The sequence below is a fragment of the Temnothorax americanus genome, unplaced genomic scaffold (assembly GCF_048541705.1).
Source record: "Temnothorax americanus isolate GAGA-0224 unplaced genomic scaffold, ASM4854170v1 Scaffold41, whole genome shotgun sequence".
In the NCBI taxonomy this organism is placed as follows: domain Eukaryota; kingdom Metazoa; phylum Arthropoda; class Insecta; order Hymenoptera; family Formicidae; genus Temnothorax; species Temnothorax americanus.
Genome location: NW_027509559.1, coordinates 575,873 through 594,009, shown reverse-complemented (window position 1 = coordinate 594,009; position 18,137 = coordinate 575,873). Strand labels below are relative to the sequence as shown.

The window sequence follows — 18,137 nt, the reverse complement described above, 5'->3', positions numbered from 1 at the left end:
ACAACGAAAGAGCTGCATTATTTCCTGCTAGTTGTCCATAAATATTTGCTATAAATTATCCTTATTTTTGTAAGAAACTCTCACATATTGCTATTTTTAAAACCATTTTTAATTGATAATTAAATGAGAAAAAGGACAAGAATATTTATTTGCATACTAAACATATATTTCGTATAAAATCAAATTCATTACAAATTAATTTAAAAATATATATGTTTGGTTAAACATTATTTTTCATTAGAGTTATTTTTAGATAATACGAAACATATGCGACTTAGAGTATATCTCTAGAAAAATTTTTGGTATATATTTAATATATACGGAATACTTTTTTATATAAAATGCACTATAATAAAATAAAACAATATAATATCAGGTATACAGGTATATTATTAAAATAATAATACTACTATTCAATAATGCAACTAAAATGCATGGTCATGATTTAAATGTATAAAAAGGTAATCGCCATGATGAAATGTTTTACTTTTTTTTGCTTTTGCCTAACGTCAGCGTGTGATGTGGGGGTTGTTGCGCAAACTGCGCTTTTCGTCTATTGAATTCGATTATATCGTCCTCAAGTTTCTTACGACTGTCTTCTAACTTCTTCTTTTCTTCGGTATGATCTTTCTTCAGCTTGTCGAACTTACTATGAAGCTAATAATGAATAAAAAAATTAATAAACATTAATAACAATTAACAGCTGTAATGAAATAATAAATATAGTGAGTTGAAATTTATACAGATATGTATAAAAAAATAGTTACATCTTTCTCTGCCTCTTTCAATTCAGCTTCCTTTTCTTTCACTCGAGCAACAAACATCTGTCGCATCTCGTCCTCTTTTTGTTGCAACTCTTGCAAGTGAATGGATCTCTTCGCTTCGCACGTCTGTTGAAAACTTACAGGCTTGTTGTCGCTGTCAACGTCACTAAAACCCATCTGAAAGTTCACGAGAAACTTTAGGAAAAAGATAACTCTCGCGAAATTTCTGACAGACAAATGAAACATACCTGCTCCAATCTCTTTTTCCGGTAAAGTTCGTAGTGACGGCAGTGCGTTTTCTCACGCATATCTTCCATATTGGTACTTATCAGCATCTCGCGTAGTTTTACGAAATCACAATGAGATTCGTTTTCGACTGTAACATAAAGGAAATTTGATGTTTTTAGCTCCTTTCTTTGAGTATAAATAACGAATATGAAATCTACAAGTCGCGTACCTTGAACTGTACCCCACGGATATTGACGAGAACGCATCATTTTATTGCCCACGCGAACGAAATCGGTACTGCCAACGACGGCGAAGGGTACATGAGTATTCATGGTGGAGTTTATATCCGCTACGCTTTCATCATCGGTGGGAAACTGATAAATGTGTATTCCATTGTTTTGCAACTCGGATATTATTTTGCTCTGAAATATAAACATTATTTATAACAAATAAGATTGTGGTACAGATAACACAGACGCATAAAGTAAATGAAAATAATTTCAGCGAAAATGCCACATACCTTAAATTTTTGTAACTCAGTCTTTGATATTGTATCTGCTTTAGCAATGATTGGAATGATATTAACTTTGGTATCCAGCTTCTTCATGCATACTAGATCAATGGATTTCAAGCTGAAAGTATAAAACGGAATGAAATTAGAGCAATTCTCGTATTTTATTAATAATTAATAATTCATAACGTCGTACAACGCATGCTTACCCATGACCAGTGGGACATATAAAATAAAGGCAGATATGGATGCGACTATCATGATAGGTTGCCAAATTGCGTTTGATTTTTAACTCTTCCTGCAAATAAGCTTCAAACTGCGCATCTATGTAGTCGACGACTGCCTTGAAGCTGTCTTCCTTGTTGATTTGATCACCATAACCGACCGTATCGACGATGGTCAACTTCAGTCTAACATTGCTCTCTTGCAATTCGTAGGTATGCGCCTTAAGTTTTACGGACGGTAAGTTATGGGGACTGGGACTAGATTCGAAGCTGGTGTTAAAAAGGGAATCCATAAGCGTGGATTTCCCCAGTCCAGTTTCACCTATATTCAAATAAATAAATATTAAATATTTAATTACTACAAACTATTTAGCTTAACATTGACTACGTTTACACGGCGGCTTATAATTCGGTTTAATAATTATTGTATACTATCGAATCCAAAATTTTTCTTTTTTGATCGTAAAGATATGAGCCTTTTTTGATATTTAAACTACAACTTTTTTAGTACACAAATATCAAAAATTGATTCAAATATTTTAAATATCAAAATAGGTTCATATTTAAATGATTATTTAATAATCAAAGGAAGAAAAATTTTGGAGCAGATAGTATACAGCAGTTATTGAACCAGATTATAAGCAGCCGTGTAAACGTAGTCCATAATGAGACTGTAATAACACAGTCATATAGTAGAATTTGTTGAAATGGTTAACACTTCGTACCGATGCAGAGAATGTTGAACACGAATCCATTCTGCACTGATTTGTTCACCAGCTGACTAGGCAAACTGTCAAATCCAACGTGGCCTGACAGCTTCAGCGTACGTAGCATAGACTCAATCTAATAACAGAAATTATATGTTTACATTGCAATTCTCAGAGAAAAAAAAGAAAAAGAGAAAGAGGAAGAGAGAAAAAGAGGAAGTAAAGACTGTAAATGGATAAAGGAAGCTTGATTCGGTTTACAGTTATGATACGTGAGAGCCAACACCCTTGGATCTATGACACAGCTACGTAGATTCAACTAATCGTATTCGTACACATTCGTATACGTCAAAGACGCTCCAACAAAAAGACGGAGAAAGAAGGTGGAGCAAACCATTCGTAGGCAACAAGTTGAGATATATTGATCTTCTTTGCGAGAGTTGGAGAAACTTTTTAAACGTTCTCCAGGCGGAAATTCGTCTAACGAGAGTGTATTTCGACGGAGTGACACACGGAATTGGAGGATGCGAGTCCCGGCCGTTCGACGAAAGCCCGAGGATGCGTTCGTCGCGTCAAGCAACGGGAAATCGGCGCGAGCGAGCGAGCGAGAAAATTCTCTCGTGGTACCTTAGCGCGGTCAAGCTCCTCTGTCGCCATTTTTCCTGCGAGTCCGCTGCGAACGCCACGGGAACGAGGAACGAGCCGAGCAGCCGAGCACTCTTGACGGAAGCCGTGACCCACGGCGGCACACGGCGGCCCTCAAATCGGAGTATCGGAGTACGTGCATGCGTCAGTGCGTCAGTGGCGTCGCGGCGGCGGCGGCGGCGGTCTCGACGCGAAATGCTGCCGCTAGGGCGCGGCACTGGTCTGCCGCGGCCAATCAAGGCCACCCCCGAACCCGTAAATCGGTCGAATTGGTTGGTCGCTCGGTTTGCGCGTCGCGAATTCCGTCGCCGCGATAAGACGACGAGCGGCAACGCGGGGATTATTCCCTTGATTAACTCGCGGCGAATCTCGGAATCTCCGAGGCGTGGAATTCGGAGAATGGGAGAAGAAACGAAAAAGAGCCTAATTCTTTTTCAATTCTATGTAAATGCATATATTTGCCCTAATCGCGCCATTCTTTATTTCGTAAGATAGAAGTTTTTAAATTGTACAAACTATTGGCGATTGTGGTTTAACTTTAGAATGAACTATAATTAACATTTACGAGAATTATTGTGTTATAAATAAATCTTTTAGAACTATACCAAGTCAAAATAATCCGCTTGACATTTTTAAATAATTAATTTAATAATTTTACTCATTTTTTTAAAACATCTAAAGTTCTGCAATTTTCCTTGACTTTTATTAAAATTACACAGATAATTAATTTCATTAGTTTGTTTTTTTTTCTCTTTTTCTTTCTAAGATTTCTTTGGTAGCAATAAATGTAGATTATCTCCGGTAGTTCTAGTTTCATCATATGGTACTAAAATGCTTCTCTGATTTTATAAAAGCTTATCTCATGTTCTATTTCTACCAATAATGTAGATTAATCTCGATTTAACTTACCTTTTTATCTTTTTCTAATTCTTAGAGTTAAAAAAAAGATAAAAACTAAGTTTAACCGAGATTAACGTTAATCCACATTGGCAGAAATAGAACATAAGACAAACTTTTAAAGTTAGAGAAACATTTAATACACATGATTCCAAAGTTGACGTAAATATTACACCGTCATATATATAATTTGAGATTACTTCTTTTTATTTATTATATATTTATTTGTTATGTGTTTGTTTTTCCTCTGTCAGCAATATTGAACATTTTTAAAAAATTTTCAAGTTGAAAGAATTAAAATGTACGCGTGCTAGCGCGCTAAGATTTCTGAAGAGATTTAATTAACGTCGACGAGGATCATTATCGCGCGAAAGATCGTCGAGCGTCCTAAATTCTGCAGCGCGCCGACACCCGCGCCGCGGACGGACGGTTCGGCAGCGCGCCGCGGCGTGGCGTCGCCGTCGCGGTCGGCGCGCGCGTTGCGTCGGCGTGTCGGTCGCTGCCCTAGGAACATTCGGGCCGGCGCGGCTGGCAGTCCTCACAACAGTGCCCACTTTCCAACATGGCAGATCAATTTGTGTTGTATTATCATGTGACGGCGAAACGCTCCCGTTGATAGGACCCGTAACCTCGTGCGAACCTGATCGTAGTCCCCCCCGGCAACCACGCGAGTGCGGACGCGCGAACGCGGTTCGCGGTCGCGTTGAAAAAGAAAAAGAAAAAAAGATAACCCGTCCGTCGCGATGGCGGACCTAAAGAGCCCGCCGTTCAGTGACATCAAGCGGCCCGAGGAGGTGGTGGCGATGGCGATGAACGACAGCCTCAAGTTCGCCGTGCTGATCGGCCTGATCGAGGTGGGACAGGTGTCCAATCGGGAGGTCGTCAACACCGTGCTGCACCTGGTGAGTGGCGAGAGTTATTACAGCGCGCGCCCGGCATCGTCGCCGTCGGCTTCGCCCCGGGTCGCGGGATGCGGATTCCCGCCGCCTCCCGCCTCCCGCCTCCCGCCTGTCGCGACCCCACGTCGGAGCATCCCCAACGTGACAGCATCGCCGAGCTGTCAAACCTCCCTCTTGCTTGTCATATCCGCGGCGCGCGATCCTCCGCGAAGATCGAGAGGAATCTCTTTCTCTCTTTTCCCCCTTTCGATCGGGAAATACCGATACGCTCCGATGCGCACTTTCTCGCCGGGTGATTTTCCTAATTGACTCGGATACATGTCGTCTGACTCGTCAGCGGCGAGCGAGCCTCCGAGCGAGACTCATTAACATAGCTATAGCTTCACCTTTATGCTAAATACGCTGATCGCGATCTCTCCTTTTCCCGCGGGGAAAATCGCTCCGCTTCGAGTTTGGTATCCGCGCGAAATTACTCTCTCGCTCGTGAGTCTCTACTAGAAATAATAAATCTCGCTGTCATTGTTACATTAAACTGATTAAATGATTATTCATCAAATGGCATGAAATAAATCGACTAACGAAGCAGCGGTTTAACTCTTAAACCATTTTTCGTACAGCATTCAGAGTATTTTTTTTAAATAAATAATGACTTCAAGCGTCAATTCTCTCAAGACTTTTATATATATACTCGCATATACGCAACAATCTAAGAATTTCAACTTTTTTTCTTAGTTATTAAATTGAACTATATATGAATGACTTCATTCAAGCATTTCTTTCGTTTATCGCAATATAATCTCAAGATTTCCACGTTGAGGCTACAGATCTTTTCGAATCAAGCATATTCTTTGTTTCTGTGCATCCAGAAGAGCTATAGAGAAGACCCTTTAATTTCTATACACAAAGCCGCGCGTTTTCAATTCAAACTTTATAAGGAGCAGTGCAGAGTCGCTTTGCACATATATATATATACGCGCAAAAGCTGCGCACTCACAGGTTAAGCCAAAGACCGAAACGCTCTCCGTTCTACCGTATACTATTCCGCCTCGGCGGAAGGCCATGGCTCGCGCGGATCGCGTTCGCGTATTTAGCCGCGAAATGTGCCGTGCGATAATCAGCGCGCGATAACATCGATCGCCGTAATGGACAAACAGGCGTCGGAATCCCGACGGCCACGCCGCGCGGGCGGGACCGTCTCGTAATTACGCATGAAGCATAATCGGCGTTTGTAAATGAGCGCGGATCGACCCACGGCCGCGCCGCCTACGATCCTCTCGGAGCGGACGACGATGACGCGCGTCAAGGAGAAAGGCTGTGGAAACGCGGGTTTCTTCCCGCGCGGGGAAGGGAAGACCGCGACTTTTATCGCGAAACGCGCGCTTTAACTCGCCTGTTTATTCCAACGGCTGCGATCGCGCTCTTATCAGCGCCGATCGTCCCTCGCGTCGAAATTCGGCTGACGACGCCGATTATTTATCTCCGTCGAGGACCGCGCCGCGCGGTTTTCCACGCCCGAATTTAAAAGTATCGACGATGCACGGGGCTTATCGCGCGGGATATGTCTCGATCTCGATGACGGGCTTCTGGACAGATCGGAGCACGCACGAACGCGCGAAACGCTTTCACGGAGAACACTCGTCCGCAAATATCTCACACACACGTGGCGCCGATTAGCGATCGGCCGCGTCGGGACGGCGGCGACGTTTAAAGTCACTGACGCTATCGCCGGCAACTGCCACCGCTATATCGTCGCTCGTACACACGTTTCTTCGAACTTATAGGCTCTCTCTCTCTCTCTCATATATATAACTTTTATACTTATATTTAACCCCGTTCGATGTAGCAACTTGAGCGCGTGGAAGGACGTGGATCGTTCGCGTGAAATGGGACACCTTCCTCTTTGAAGGAGCACTCGCGCACAAAGGCGGGCGTAGAAAAAAAAAAAGAAGTCCGCTGCAGGTTTTTACCGAGTTTCGAAAAAGTTGCGCTTTTTGAAGGCTTAATCTTGGAACGTTGCGGAGGTAACTTATTATTATTATTATTTTTTTTTAATTATATCCTTAATAAATCCTCTCGATCTTTCCGTATACGGCGACGACGTCGGGGAACGTTCGCCGTGCGACACAGGCCACTTCGCTCGCCTCGAGCATAAATATTAATTATTGTCGTCGATACCTGGTTAAACGAGGCGAGTATTCATTTCGTAGGCATTCAAATGTGGCAGTTGCGAATGGGACATAATAATGTACAAGGAGATAATAACACGCGCGGGCTCGGTATATACAGGACGGTAAATTTATTATATTACAGCCCGCGTGTATACGCCCGCTACCAATATTTCTGAATTATGCGCGCGTTACGCGCCTCTCGAAATGTGTATATATAGCGTTTCCAGTTTGTATTCTCGCAAAATATTTGTGTTTGCGACATCGCATCGGTTGAATATTCCGTATTATCGATTTCGAGTGCATTCAGCAATTCTCTCTCTCTCTCTCTCTCTCTCTCTCTCTCTCTCTCTCTCTCTCTCTCTCTCTCGATATTTTTGCGCATAAGCAAAACTTGATTCGACGCGATAGCACATTCGTCACGAGTTAAGGGCGATCATATTGTCGTCCCGGTTATTAACGGTCACCGTAAAGATCGTCGTGACCGTCTCGAAGGCTAATATCGAACGCGAAGTTTCGAATTCGTTCGACCCTGAATTAGTTAGCGCCGTCCGCAGTCGAGTACGATATACTCCTGTTGCATAACCTGCGGCATTTAATCCTACGGCCCGGAGGCTACCCCGTACGGTCGGGCAAAATGCAATTTGCGAACATATATTAGGATATTACGCGCGAAACGTCCGATTGAAAAATCGTAAAAACCGTTCGCTCGATCCGTGATTATTTTATTATTAGAGTTTGCGTAAAAGCGAAACTCCTTCGCGATTGCTCTTTTCCTGTTAATTTGGCACAATTTTGCAAAATTCCACCTCGATTGCGCGAGAGTTTCGGGTTACGGTTAATTTTAACAATCGGAGCATTCCGAATAATGTTTGCGTTGCATATGTATTGTTATAGAACCTCGTTACATGAATTTGATATTTAGGGCTGGTTATATTAATATCGTGGAAATTAAATGTCAGCATTCAAAGTTCAACGTTTCAAAATGTATTGAATTACTTCGAGTGCCGCGCGAGTTAGTTCTCAGACTCCATTTTTTAAAAAAGCTTTGTAATAAGATTCGAAACTCGAATATTGTCATGTTTCCATTTTTTCGATTATTTTCGTATAGCTCGCAGCTATATGTAATATGTAATAAGAAACATATCAATGGCCTTCGGAACGAAATACACATGAAAATGTTATCGCGAGATTAGACGGGTAACATTTAGACCGGGTATTTTAGATAACCGCTTTATCACTGAACCAGGTAATGTTTTATACCATTTCCTATTATACCTACCTGTGTAAGATGCACGTACGCGTCCAGTTTGTATGGAACTAAATGGAAAAAGGATAACTAAGATGATGATAATTACATGCATATATCAGTGCGCTAGAAAAGATCGCGGTAAAACGATTTTTTTAAACAAAAATTGTATCTCTTTTATAGATTCCGCCTGATTTTTTTTTTGTACGCGCTTTATCTTCTCCGAGAAGAATTCTGAATTAGTAAGGCATCCATAATGTGCCATGCCACTTTTGTGTCAATGATTGACGCAGCTTCCATTATATCGGAAATCGATGCAATGCGTTTACGTAAGCACATATTTGGTTTGATATGATGTCAGCGAGTAATTAGATGAAAATTCGCGACTGCCAATTCATCGTTCGCCGGCGTTATTCGTAATCGGCCCCGCGTCATTGTTTTTCGCATTCGCCTCCTACGAGCCCCGTAGTCGTCACTTTCGACGAAATATTTTATTTATGCTTATGACATAGTTTTACCGCGTGCGCGCCGCTTTGACCATCGCGCAGTCGGCGTTAATCGATTTGCCGGTGCATGTATCGCCTACATGCGAACTTGCTTTCACAACCTCGGCAGGATTTGTCTCGGCAGGCTCTATTTATTTCCCCTCGGTTTAGTTTCGGCAAAACGTTATATATTTATGTTATCTATTTTTATATTACATTATAAAACACATGTGCACACGACACATCGTTTTATGACTGCAAATAGCGAAGATTTTCATGCAAAAACATCTTTTGATATTATATTGTGAAAAAAGTAGCATGGAAAAATGTATTTTAGAACGTAAATTATACTTTAGCGACTAGCAGCATTATTATTATTTTTATTCGTCCATATTTTATAAGCTTGGTTATTAAGATAAAGAGATAGCGGGATATAAAGCTTTTCGCAATATTTCAGTCATCTATGATACTTTAATCGTAAAAAATCAATCGTAAAATAATATTTTTCCTCACTTTTCGGCGTTAAATTGAACGAGAGGAAGAGAGAGAAAGAAAAACAATTTTATATAAACGATACGTCTTCACCTGTGATATTTTCTGACTTTTGCTGCTGTTTTAATGACATTTTGGTATTAAAGAGAAAAAAAGGAGAAGAGGGAGAAAAAGAGACGAGAAGAGAAAGAAAGAGAGAGGAGGCAAGGGAGAAAGAATTTTGTGACGAACGATTATTCTCATTTATAATACGTGGCTGCGCATCCCGACACAATTTTTATGTCATAATTATATTTTCGTCTCCCGTATCCTCTGTGTCGATTCTTTTAATTAATCGCGAGGAGTGTGCAGCGACGACGATAACAAACCGCGTATAGGTCGGTCTGTTTGTTCATCGCCCGTTTTTCTCGAATCACTTAACATCGAGGCGATGTATCATATCCGCGACCGGCGCCGATATTAATCGTTTTACATTCGCGTCCCTGCCGTAATCTTCCGCGATATAATGGATTGCGCAGGTTGTCGTGGCCGAAGCAGTCCTCCCCCCCCCCCCCCCCTAGTCGGTCGAATAAGCGATATCCGCGATTTCACGTACCGCCGATAGTCCGTCGCTAATTGATCGGACAAAAGCGTGATTTTGCAATTTCCATATAAATGGAAATGTAGATTCCGACATATTGCAAGAGCGAGGATTCACTATCGTCATGCCTATCGCCCGGGTTTCTCTATTCGTGCGCCGCGATCTATATATGTTTATCGATCACGGATTCCGTTCATGCGTGCGACGTGCATCGGACGTGCATGCGTTTACGTCCGCGTTACCGGCCGACGGCGAATTGTCCAATGGGCGTGAATGATCGAAATGTAAATAGCGCCAAATTTTCAAAATGAAAAAGCGAGCGGATATACATCGGGCGGATAGAAAAAAAAGCAGCGCTATACTTTATTCATATAAATAGTCGATGGAATAATTTTATGGGTTAACGTAAAATATATTAGAACGGTGAAATTAGTACAAATTGATATATGATCTTATCTCTTAACGTGATGATTAACGTACAACGTGTATGTACGTGTAAAGGTGCTTTGATAACATAATTCCCACATTTACTTTAACGTCCTTTCCCTTTGCCGTGCACCGCGTAATTACATTTGTTTGTAGAATTCCATTTAAAAAAATATAATACGGAATATACATGCAATATATACTTTATGAAATAGATAGCCACAATTGAATGTACTATATTTATATAATATAACAACGCAATATATAATAACATAATGTTTTAAATAATGTTCAAAATAAATATCGCGATATATTGAATTCTCAACAAAAACACTGAGAAAAAAAATACTTGACAATTTATTTGTGAAATATAAGATTTATTTCTGTGAAATATTATATTCCACAAATAAATTTTTAAGTATTCTTTTCTCAGTGTACTTGAAATTTTGAAGTTCACGATTGTGCACGAAGGTGAAACCTGATTATTAATACGCATTCGTACTAGGAACTTTATCAATAGATTTTATCGAAGTTTTGATCGCGAATACTCGACGAATGTGCGCAATATCCGTTAATTCGGTACCTATTTTCCTCTCTTACAACAAACGCAATAGAAAAGCGTTAATTGACGTACCGACGGCGAATAACGTCAATCCAAACACTGCAATCGTCAAATGCACGCCGCGCATAATACCGTTTTGTAATGGCTGTCTGACCACTGCATGTATCATTAAGCTCTATATATACCGATTCGATTCGCACAATTTGACCGGCACACTCGCGTTAATCGCGATTTTGCGACGGCGCGAAATATACTTTGCATATATGGAACATTAACGAGATGAGTCTTTATACTTTATGAGTTAAACTGGCAGAATGATTATTAATCGATTCGATGACGGGGCCGGTACTTATTTGTCTTTCTCGTATATAGCGCGTGGAAACGACGAGCGCAATCGACAGACGTTGACGCAGGCTGAAATCTCGATGAGAGGAGGAACGTGGGTTATTTAGACGTCGTAGTCACACCGATTGTATGATACGTCACGAAATAATGCGTGTTTCTTTCGGGGGGAAAATGCATTTTTGGCATTTAAGGATAAGCATGCCGATATATATACTTATAAGGTCATACGTTCGATTATACTGTTTTAAAAATTGGCGAATCTATCGCGAGTCTGAAATAAAACCTTTCTTTCATCGTTTTTACTTTTCCGTCGCTCTGCGAGCGATCGAAGAATTGGAGCAGATATCGTGCGTGAAGCGACATATTTACCCCGTTTGTAGGCAGGATACACGGTTTGCTTCTCCTTTCTATACGAGTATAGGCGCGACCTTGCGTGCCGCGCGGCCGTTGATTGTATCACCGTTCGGATCCGTCCTCGCGATAGCTTCGGTTATCGAAATATTAAAAACGCGTGCGCGCGCGCGCGGTGCTCTTCGGCGGAATGTTTGGAGAACTTGCTACGTGCTGTCAGTATCAGCGTATACGAACAAACAATGAAGAGCGGAGGCGCCTAACGAGTCCGTAAATTAAATTTTCCTCCTCGTTCTCTCGTTTCGCGAGAATACGCGCATATACGTCCGCTGACGTAAAAGTGCAGAAAATTTGTCCACGTAACGCGATATCGCTAGGGTCGATTTGAAAAGGTCATGTACATACACACATATACGATATTAAATTATTGGCGTCGGCACGAAAAAGAAAACGTTTCTCGTTTCCATTATTCGCTGAAAGAAACGTTCCCATCGTCGTTCAGGCATGCAGGCAGCTGATAAGCGCGGTTCTAACGTAGAAATTAGAGCGTTTAAACACGAGGTGGCTAACACACTAAACACATAGAGCCGCGGCTAATTAGACATAGTTGAGAGAAAAGCGAAATGCGCAGCGCGCGCGTGAAATGGCATGACTGGTATCGAGAACGACGATGACATAACTGGCGTCTTAACTTGGTAAATTAATTGTGGTTGCGGTAACAGGTTGCATGGCGGACGCCGTACTCACGCGCGCATATATATGTCTATACAAGCATTAAGCCATTATCAAATCATAAGCGTCGCGCAAGCATAGTTTGGCAATAGCCTTGTTTGCCGAGCGACAATATACCGCCGAGATGTCAGCGCTTTGCGCGCACCGGCTCTTGTATATGTAAAGTTAATGCTAACGCTGTCGCCTCGGTTTTCTGCATAATGGCGTCGGACAATGCAATGGCGCGACAAAATAGGCTAAGCTAATGGGATGAGCCGCGTATGAATAATGATGCAAAGTTAAAAATTATTGTTCTTCCACCGTCGTTTGCCAAGCGGCGCTTCTCGCGACGCTGTTTGCTTCTATTTCTCCTTCGCGGAGGACGCCTCTATGTGAGTGCGCACTTTCGGCCGCCACTGTATAACTAAAAATTTAATTCGCAAACGAGGCGGACCTTTCCCATCCTGATGAGGAGCGATAATGATCGAATTATTGAACGTGTTTTTTTGCCGGAACGGGGCGCCCGGGAGCCGTTCGCGAAAGGACTGCAACACAATGTGATTAATGAAAGGGATTATTCCATCCATTAATTTTTATCCCGCACGTGTATTTGTAGAAGCGCCCCCGGTTCAACGGTTACGTTCGTCGTTATTCTCGTAACGCGAATCATTAATTACGATTTAACGATAACTGGCCATATATTTCATATATATATTATATATATACGTGACGAAGTATCGATAACCGGCCGCTCTTATATCGGTGCATATATCTCCCTGGAGGCGTAGGCGGTCGCGTTGAGCGATAAGCGAAATTGTTATCGATACAGACGGATTTAATCGCGATAATCTCGCGAGAGACCGGCGGTGCGTCGCGCGTCGCTTATCTTCGATTTCGTACAACTGCCGAGTTGGCATTCTCGATGATGCCTGGGACGCATCACTTTTTCTGATCCACTTTACATGCCTGCATATGTATATTCATGCATGTACTTATTACTTTACATCCGGTGAAACCCGCCGTTATCATTAATCCACGATGGATGACAGTTTATGCAAATTATAATGAAGAAGGAGGAGGAGTCTCTGGTTGTCTACATGTGAGTAAGTGTGTACATTCTGTTAATAACATGCCTGATGTTTTTGCGAAAAACCAATAATCAATTAGTAATCCTGTTATAATAAAGGAAATAATCGCTTTCCATTAATTGACGATTGGTTCTTACAAGATCATGAATTCTTAGTGCGCTACAATGTAGCCAATTAGACGCGCTCTTTCCTACTATTAATCATATACAAGAATCACGAGATATCGATTCCGATCATCGTCGAATGAACTCTTGTACGATTAATGATTTAAGTTAAACGACGGCGATTGATGATTAAAGCCTCAGTGTTTCTGTTTCATCATTTGTAAAACATGTCATTAATGTGAAATTACAGGTTTGTATTTTTAAAAAATACGGCCGCAGGTAGGAGTACCTTGAGGGGAGAGATGTTCCTTATCCCATAATTTCCGGCAACATTCGCCGATATATATCGGCATATCCTAATATCGACTCGCTGCCTGCTTCAAGAAGGCAGGAAAAATCTTCCCCGGCGAAGCGGGAGATATAGCGGGCCGCGCGGGGGACGTAAAAACGCCTCTGCCTCTCATTGTCGGGACCGAAAGGGACGGCGCCCGTAGTTAGTAGCGGAGAAATGAAGCAGGGACTATACCTATTGAACGTTCAGCCTCTGCTTTTCAAAGCCGTGGAGGTGGGGGGAGGGGGTGGCTATTGGCATTACGCGAAACGAGATATCCAATAACTTCGCTTTTCACAATTAACGAAGTGCGCGTATATATCAAAGGATGGCCGGTGATGCGTAAGCTTCACTGATGACGATACTCGCGCGGCCAATGTTCAATAACGTGCCATTACTCGAGAGCTCGATCCTGATGTTGTTTCAGTGCTCGAAACGCGCCGCAGCGCCGCCGCCGTCGCGTACATTTGCGGGGAGAGTCTCATCATACGTGTGCCGCAAAATACGCGCTAACGCACCATTGTTTCATAACGGAATTAAAATTGGCGATAACGTTTTATCGACGCTTTTGGCACGTAGACATATACATACACAACACACGACACATAACGCACCACGATACACACGATATTCTCTCTTCCAACTTTTCACGATTTATATATGTTTTATTGTGTTTTGTATTGTGAAATGTATTTTTTATTTTGTAATAAATTATTGGAAAAACGAATACGTAACTATATATTATTTATATATTTTTTCCACTTATATGTAAATAGATAACAGTAATCCAAAAACATTTATGAGATTCAGTTGCTTGCTTTTGGCGTCAATGGTTTGAATAAAAAAAAAAAAAAAAAAAAATTATGAGACGGGAAAAAAGAATATGAGCTAATATATATATTCATTTACCGCGGAAGGCTTGTTCGCAATATTCGAAGAAACAGCTATTTTTATATTTCATGGCTGTGAGGAAGTATCTGTAAATCCCTCCGCCCTCGAAAATATGTGTATCGAAGTTTAAAGGATTTGGCAGAAGAATTGCGAGCATGCAATGCCAGAGTGCAACGGCAAAGCTGGCGCGGGTCCATCTGCATTTATCGTGCACTTTTCCCCGTTTAAGGCCAACAACTCGGGAGAGTTCGTGCAGGTATATTCGCAACAGTGCATCGGTCGTATATATATTGTGGGTTTAGTTGGAAAACTCGATGGGAAGCCATTTTTCCAAGCACTCCGTTCGAGCTTAATAGACGTTTCGAGCGGGTGCGGCCCGCCTGTGAAACCTCGAGATCATCGACTTTTCACAGGAATTTTCGTATTATCGTTTATTGCGATATAACGGTACGTTTCGCGGGACAAAGATAGCTAAAATATGTTTTATGCCGCGCTATTGGATATCGCGGGACCGATGCTCTTATTAGAAAAGTTGCGTTCAATGTCGTTGCAACGGTGGAGAGAAGCGTTTGGCACGCTTCCAGGGTGAGCTCTCCACGGAAACTTTCCCCCGCTTGTACGTTTGCATGAAAATTTCAAGAGCTCCTTGCCGAGTCACAACCTTTGAAAAATTGCCCCCTTCTATATCATTCGATTAATCTTGATCGCTCGTTCTACGTTATTATACATTGTACTTTTAAGGGGAAGCGCTAATAGGATTATTCACAGGTGGATTGATTAACAGCCGGAAAAATTACTTCTCCGATATTTGCGAAATCGATATACCTAGGAAAAGAGGCAAAATAAATTCATCTTTTCGCTATCGCGTTTTTTGAATCGGCCGGGACAGACCGTCGCATCGTGCGAGCTTTTTGCAGGGTGTTCTTGCGGCGATTCCGTCGGGCTTTCGTACGGCTCATGTGGTGCAGAAACCGGGGGATCAAAGTCGATGGCGCGAAGCCTCGAGTGGTCATTATCTATACCCGAAGAGATGCCATGAAAAGATGCGTGTAGCCGAGCATAAAATAGAGCACGTGACTCGGCAAGCGCTTCTAATGACACTTTAAGGTCAAGCAAAGGACTCTGAAAGATCACACAAAGTTACTTAACGAGCGTTAATTAAGTCGCAATCCTTCTGATTGCGCAAAGACGACGGTATATTACAATCGTAGAACGATTAATATATAAAAATGTTTTTAATTGCAAAGAGCATAAGAAAGAATTATCATCTTCAATCAGTTGGACAATTTATTCGTTGCACGATTCGACAATTCAAGTTGTATCGCATATTTTCTTTTATTATAATGTGAAGTTTTTGTAATTAAAAGTTTGCGTCTGTGAAGTTGGCGCGACATTCTATGAATAAATTTCAAAAACTACTAATTGTCAAGAGTTATAGTAGCACTTTCCATGGTTCTACAGCTCCTGATAAACATTAAAGAGATTTCCACATTCCTGATTAAAACATATTGAAATTGAAAAAACGTGTTAACTGCGCGAATCTATCTTTTAAAGTACCAAAACGTGTTGAAAATTGTCATTTTTTTTTTTTACAAGAGTTCTCGGTAATTCTATTCGAGTCCGACACATGTATTACAATTTCAGATCGATATTCCACGAATTAACAATTTTTAAGCAATGTTTGATATCCTCGAGACTTTAGAATCATTTTTACAAAGAATTCCGACCGTTCACTATTTTTTAAACAATTTTTAAGAATTACGTTTAGCACTTATAGTGAAAATGCGTCGTGCTAATGATTTTCCGCAATGTATAAAATTCTAAAGCATAGAACTGTTATAAAACTGTTAAAAACAACCGTTAAAACTGCAGAAAATTATCAGCTCGACACATTTTCACTAAATGTGCTGGGCGCGGATATAGAAAATAGATTAAAAATTGCTAATTCGTGGAATATCGATCTGAAATTATATATCTACAATAATTCTTGTAAAAAATGACAGTTTTCCACGGGTTTTGGTACTTTGGAGGGAAACTTTTTAAAATTTATCAGGAACTGTATGGAAAGTGCTATGAGAACTCTTAATATTTTTTTTTAAATTTGTATTAGAATGTGCCAATTTCATATATAGACGCTAAAATATCATGTATAAAAAACACGCGTTAATCTGACAATCTTCTTGATGTTTCTGTGAAAATTTCCGATATCGCAATGTTCGCGATGGTCTTTTCCGTGCGTACAATGGCATGTTAATACTCGGGCCCGATTATGAGCAAAGTGACGAAATAAAAAGTTATTGCATTCCGCGCGATTTACGCACAACTAAAAGGATCGGTACAAGAATGTCGATGGAATTTGTGATATAGGCATCTGCGCTCTTCTCAGACCTCCCTTTATGTCTCAACGTAATTTCTCGTCTGGCCTGGCTAAATCGAGGGCATCAATGATGCGACGGTATATGAAAAGACGCTGCGCGGAAGCTGTATGGGCATGGAGTATCGTGTATAGGGTTGAATTGCAAGCATCGCTGTAAATGGCGGAAACACCATTTAGTTCCGTTGCACGCTATTTATTCCCGGCAGTACACGCGCTACAAGCCATTGCTAGATTATAGAAAATAATTGCGGACAGGTATAGCGGATATTTCTCTCGGAAATCTGTATCCATCGGTATCTGTTGCTGTGCGCGAACCCCTATCCTAAATCCCTTGTCCATCCGTCCTAGAAATATCCGGCTTGTATTCGCGTCGCGTTATGAAAGATTAATCAGGGTGTTAATATTTGCATAAAATAATAATTGATAAAATGGGCGCTTCGCGCATCGACATCGCTGACATATCGTATCTCGAATATTAAACCATCATGTCGTAACGCGCGTGAACAATAATTTATTCAGATCACATGCACCGACCTACCACGAGAATTCGACATGTTCGGGCGTATTCAATTAATCATTTTATGGAATTTATGTAAAATGACGTCCATGCGAAAATATTTATTTGGCGTATTCGCGCCGCTATATGCGCCCTGATGGATTACACGGAACGGCGTTAAAACCTTCGGCCGAGTGAAGATTCCGGGCTCCGATAATTTATAGCTCTTTGTGCAAGTTATCCCGGGAACTACCGTTCGCGGAAATAGCGCCCCTCTGTGAGTTATGGCGGACACCGTATACGTCAATACTTTAAACGGCAGATAATTTACTTCTTTCGCGGTTTTGATTACGGGGTGGAAGGAGTCGCGGGAAGGACGCGCGCCCCATTTTTACGCCTTTCCAATTTCCGGACCGACAGATCGTAACTTTCCCGCCATGTACCAGGTACAAAATTGCTGTCCGATGATGTGAAACGGTCCGCGCGGCGCGAGGCGACAATGCGAACGCATTCCATCGTCCAAAATCGTCGAAATTTTAGAACGATAGTATATCAAAGGGCATAAAATGAAATAACGTAAGTAATATCGTCCCATAAATCGAAAGTAGA

The 18,137-nt window shown here is 41.4% G+C and overlaps 2 protein-coding genes across 13 annotated transcripts in view; one reads left to right on the top strand and one right to left on the bottom strand.

Annotated features, from left to right (window-relative positions):
• Positions 1–144: 144 nt before the first annotated feature.
• Septin2 (septin 2) lies at positions 145–3,231 on the bottom strand. Of its 2 annotated transcripts, none has more exons than XM_077416110.1 (8): positions 3,062–3,231; positions 2,453–2,570; positions 1,713–2,049; positions 1,513–1,624; positions 1,222–1,414; positions 1,013–1,140; positions 768–941; positions 145–657 (listed from the first exon to the last, which is right to left on the bottom strand). In XM_077416110.1, the coding sequence occupies exons 1-8, from the start codon at positions 3,089–3,091 to the stop codon at positions 484–486; spliced, it is 1,266 nt and encodes a 421-aa protein (XP_077272236.1). In that variant the 5' UTR covers positions 3,092–3,231; the 3' UTR covers positions 145–483. The 2 variants fall into 2 exon arrangements, with proteins under 2 accessions (XP_077272236.1, XP_077272237.1); XM_077416111.1 differs by lacking the exon at positions 3,062–3,231 and adding an exon at positions 2,829–3,014.
• A 1,244-nt stretch (positions 3,232–4,475) lies between these two features.
• Rg (A kinase anchor protein rugose) overlaps positions 4,476–18,137 on the top strand; it is a 317,510-nt gene continuing 303,848 nt past the window's right edge. For 10 of the 11 annotated variants that reach the window (XM_077416089.1, XM_077416084.1, XM_077416088.1 and 7 more), the window contains exon 1: positions 4,476–4,878. In XM_077416089.1, the coding sequence (XP_077272215.1) occupies positions 4,720–4,878 (159 nt within the window). In that variant the 5' untranslated portion in view covers positions 4,476–4,719. The remainder of the gene's footprint in view (positions 4,879–18,137) is intronic. The other variant, XM_077416085.1, reaches the window with a different exon arrangement.